General features: G+C 38.8%; 1 protein-coding gene across 1 annotated transcript; it reads right to left on the bottom strand.

Annotated features, from left to right (window-relative positions):
- Nucleotides 1-893: 893 nt before the first annotated feature.
- On the bottom strand, nt 894-1,403 carry LOC147567780 (uncharacterized). The gene has a single exon (XM_086658123.1). The coding sequence runs from the start codon at nt 1,401-1,403 to the stop codon at nt 894-896; it is 510 nt and encodes a 169-aa protein (XP_086514249.1).
- Nucleotides 1,404-4,936: the final 3,533 nt, after the last annotated feature.

Genomic DNA, 4,936 nt, shown 5'->3' with positions numbered 1-4,936 from the left:
ATTATCAATTAATTTGAAGATTTTTTTTTTTGCATAAATCAGCAGGCTGAAGGGAAACCTGAACCCAAACAAAGGAAAGATAGGCTACACGCTCACTACATCAAAAATAAAGAGAAAAAATCTAACACGAACAAGGTGCTCAAGTCATGCCCTCTAAACCCTAAGGCTGTATCTCATACATAATAAAAACAAAATCAAGATCAAATCCACCTAATCATTAGGCGGAACACTGGCAACCCCGCGAACCATTCTCTTAGTTTGAGAAATCTTAGCTTCAAATTTCTTAACATTCGAACCAATTGAAGCAAGTCGTGAAGCTATAATAGAGACATTATTTGAAGCAAGAATATCACCATCACTAGCCTTGATCTTACCAAAATCAAGACTACGAGTAGCCTAAACTGATGACAAGAAGCAATACCATCATCAGGCGCAGGCAGAATAGAAGGCCTATCATCATGCACCGCTACTTGCGCCATCCGACCCCCCTCATCCCTCTCTGCACCTACTAACTCGGAACCTTCAACCATTTTACACCCAGACTCATCCTTATCAGCAAGGACTAACCACTGTGAGGTATCAACATGAGTACTCACCTTCTTATGCCTATCATCGTGAGAAGAGGGCTCACTAGACCTTCCCTTTCGCTTCGCCACATTCTTGCTCTTGACATCTTGCCACCCCTCATCAGACCCAACCACAACGGTAGAACTCATAGACTGGACCGGAGCCGTTAACTCAACAGGTATGGTAGTCTCCATAGGAGCACTCGTCTCCATAACCACGTCACCCTCCACTGGAACCTCCTTCAGATTTGGAAGAACCACTCCATCATCACACTCCATAGAAGCAACCTTCTCACTAACATTTCCCTTCCCCTTAGGCACCCAAACTTACTTCACCTTAGGCTCCGTAACTAGCTTAGGACACTTAGAAAGAATATGTCCCAAAACATGACAGTTATTGCAATAAAGTGGCTTCCAAGGGTACTCCACATCAATATAATCACAAATAACCCCACCTTTTTCCACTGGAAAGTTGATAGGAAGCTCTGTCTCTAATTCTACCTCAATACAAACCCTCGCAAAAGCCATACGACTCCAAGCGACCGTATGTTTATCAGAAAACAAAGGCGTACCAACAACACTAGCAATAGCTGCTATACCATCACGATTCCACATATGAATTGGTACACCATAAAAATTAGCCCAAATTGGAACAGACTTCAACTTTGCAACCTCTTTTTCAATAAACGGATGCCAAGGTCGAACAAGGAATAGAATACCTCCAATAAAGATAGGTTTATGATCTAAGATTGCAATTCTATCTTCCTCTAGCGCAATTCGAATAACAAAAATAGACTTGCCATGTAATGAAAATTGCACATCACCCTTAGGTTCCATAATTTAAGCAAGGTGTCTCTCACAAAACCAAAATCGAGATGTCTACCAACAAAGTTGCCAATCACAAGTCTCTCACAAAACTTAATATGTGTATCTAAAGAAGAAGGAATTGAAGCACATAACTTACTATCAATTCGAGAAGGAGGGATGAACTTAAGTTTTTCTCGACCCGGCACTACTTTTTTAGCAAAAAGACTTAGCCCAATTAGGATTACCTTTCAAATTATCCCTTGAAACACCTCTAGGAGAACTCTCAAATTGATCATTAGCCCCTGAATTGACTCCAGAAAAAGCTCCAGATTGCACATTAGCCCCTAAACTAACTGTAGAATTTTTTTGTTCCTGAACATAAGCTCTCGTGGTAACTCCAAAACTGAAATTAGATTGAGAATTAGTCCCAAAATTAACTTCAGAACAAGCATAAGATGTTACATTAGCCCCTAATTTGACTCTTCTAGGACTAGGCCCACTATGAGCCTTGCAAGCAAGAGAAGAAAAACCAGAACCAAAATTAAATACCCCATCACCAGAACCATAATTAGTTAGGCCAGAACAAAAATTAAAAGAACCAGAACTAGTAGGGTCAGAATCAGTGGAAACAGAACCGGAACCATCCTTAGAAGAACTAGAAACAAGACCAACCCTAGAACCAAAATTGGCCTTCTCTGTTCCAAGGCTATTCATCGCAGAGAACCCAGCCGCCATGGAAGCTCCATTCATGTATTCTAAAAACAAACAAGAACTATCCATTGAATCCTTAACACTTATCTCCTTACTTAACACACGAGAAGAAATCTTCCCCAAATTAGGCTGGACTTTTTTGTTTAAGAAACCAGATTGAAACCCAGCTCCAAAACCACCATCACAACAAGAACCTACAGTGGCATTAATCTTGCTACTACCACCAATAGAACCAGGAGATGACAACTCCATGGTCAAAACAAGAGAACAAGAAACAAGAATCACACGCTAGAACAAAATAAAGAAAACCCAGCTCTCTCTAAAATGAAAAACAGAAACTCACGAGCTACTTTCTCTCTCTAAACTATAAACACCAAACAACAACAAACCCAAAAATCTAACCCATAATAACGAAATCAATCCCTCCCAGCAGCAAGATAAGCAAAGAAACAAGATAACCGAGCTGTAGATCTGAGCAAATCAGCTTGAAGTCACCGGCAGTAGCTACTGCAAACGGGAAGAAGGAAAAACCCCAAATCACCAAAAACGGGACTTTAAATAATTTGAAGATTGCTATCTTCAACCTCTATATATTTTCTAGTAATCTTTACTAGAGTTAAGGCTTTTAATTTCTTATGTAGAATTTGCAACAGTTACGACTTAAACACTTTTAAGCCTACTTTCCTTCCATGTCTGGAAGTTTGCTGCGATGACTTGTTTCAACTCTTGTACTACTTCATCCTTTAGCCTTCTAGGATGTTTTAAGTAGTGATTCGATTTTCCAATCCGAATTTGGATGTCTAAATGCTAATCATGTCCGACATGATTGACTTTATGTTTACGAACAGAGATGTCTCTCTCACGCGTGCTTGCTCATTGGTGTCTTTCAGACTCCGAGTGTTGCAACGCTCTTTGTCATGAGTTTTTGGGTCGAAATTCTTCTAGACTTTTCCGAGTCTTAGATTTTCGGTTTCGGATCTCGAGCATCTCAGCGTACTGAGTCTTTATAATCCTATCATCTTTCTGATCTATGCTTATAGATCTTCAGATGCCCAAAATGGCATTTTATCCTTGTGTGTGATCCTTTTATTGAGTCAGTTTGTTACTATTATACAACATCTTATGTTGTACTCAATGTTTTGTATGTACTCTGCATACGGACCCAGAAGGTTTGTTGCTCCCACTTACCTTCTTGAAATTCGTGATTCAAGAATTTCTCCATTCCTCAGGAATCAAAACCATTTTGATTTTCTCTGTGAATCGAAGATTCTGACTCTTGCGTGCTTAATCCGACGATGGATTCTTCGAGCATGCTTATGGACATAACTTGATCGGAAGAATCTTATTCTTCTTGTCTAGTTTCGGGAAACATGAATGTTTCCATCCTTCTCAATTTTCTACTTTGGAAAACTAATTTAGGTCTTCCGTTGACTTAAATTATCAAGCTTCATGTCTTGATGAGATATTGATTCAATGATGATTTTGGCTTCTAGCCAAAATCTAGAGTCAGTTTTCGTCTCTGCGCAGGTCTTTTATCTCTTCAGAAATAACCTTTATTTTTGAGTCTTTGAGATTACTTTTGACCTTAAGGGCTTTGAACAACAATTTGGTGTACTCTCAGTCGCTTGAGAGTTCTCATGCGATTGACATTCGTTTTTGTGCGGTGGGTTTATAAGATCATATCTTTAACCTTCCCTTTTCCGAGGAGCCGCAGTTTGTTGCTCTTGGTCGAATTTAATCGTCCTGTACAAGTTTCATGATTATTCTTCATGACTCTTCATGATTTTTCTCATGAACGAATTAATTCGACTTGTACTTTTCTCCCACTTATTCTTGTAATAATTAGTACTTTTCTTCGATAAATGCTAGTTACTATAAGAATACTATCATGAGCAACAAACACTTTGTTCTCTTGATTGGTTGTGAAAGAAGCCCAAATTTCTTTCAAAAGAAAAAGAAATTGCGTCAGATATTAGCTACTTTTGCAACGCTTTTACAAGTTTTAGCCTTAGACGGAGTTTTGGTAAATTTGTGGGAAGCTATGTCTAGACTAGTGGATTTTGGAGGATAGAGTTTGATTCATGTTCTTCATCTTAATCCTTTTGGACACTCCAAATATGGATAGGTAAGAAGTACGTTGAAGATCAATCTCTGTTTCTGACTCAAGACTTTCTTTCTTTTCAGTTGATTCATGTTTTGGTTGTATGAACCTATCTTGTAGGTATTTAACCAAGTTTAGAATCTTTAGGTATAGATTGTTTTAATTTAGCACTTCAATAACATCTCAATTTAGAAATAAAGTTCTTTATTGATTCTCCATAATACTTAGTACGGAGATGATGTTAAAACTAGAAAAACGCTTAATCTAGATTAGTGCCTAAAGTAGACTTCGATCCCTTTCAGCATCCTTAGCAGTCGAGACTTCTACTCCCTCTTGGGTCTTGTCTTCCTTAGCCAAATACTCAGTTCTCAGCTGCACCTGTACATTCATAATGATAGGGCAATTTTAGGTATCATATACCAAAGTTTGGGAATTTTACAGTATTTGATAAGTTAACTGTTTATACCTGAAGTGGAAATCACTGTTCCATTCTTCTTGTCCTCCAAGAACTTAGGGCAGTTTCTTTTCCAGTGGCCCTTGCCATCACAGTAAAAACATTTGGTGTCAGGAGGAGGACCTTCCAAGGAGGCCTAGGAACAGCAACAACTAACAAGGCTCTAGTGATGCACCCGAAAAGGTTGCAAACCCAAGCGGAGGTATCAAGTAGTAATCAGGCAAAGCCGGGATCGATCCAAGGATAGGAATGTAGCTTGGATATCGAATGGTCTTATTCGTCAGTTTAGATATCAAA

This window comes from Eschscholzia californica, unplaced genomic scaffold (genome assembly GCF_041429995.1).
Source record: "Eschscholzia californica isolate CP2 unplaced genomic scaffold, dmEscCali1.0.p SCAF_1, whole genome shotgun sequence".
Taxonomy (NCBI): Eukaryota; Viridiplantae; Streptophyta; class Magnoliopsida; order Ranunculales; family Papaveraceae; genus Eschscholzia; species Eschscholzia californica.
The sequence above is the reverse complement of the archived record's forward strand: the minus strand, read 5'-3'. Positions and strand labels throughout refer to the sequence as shown.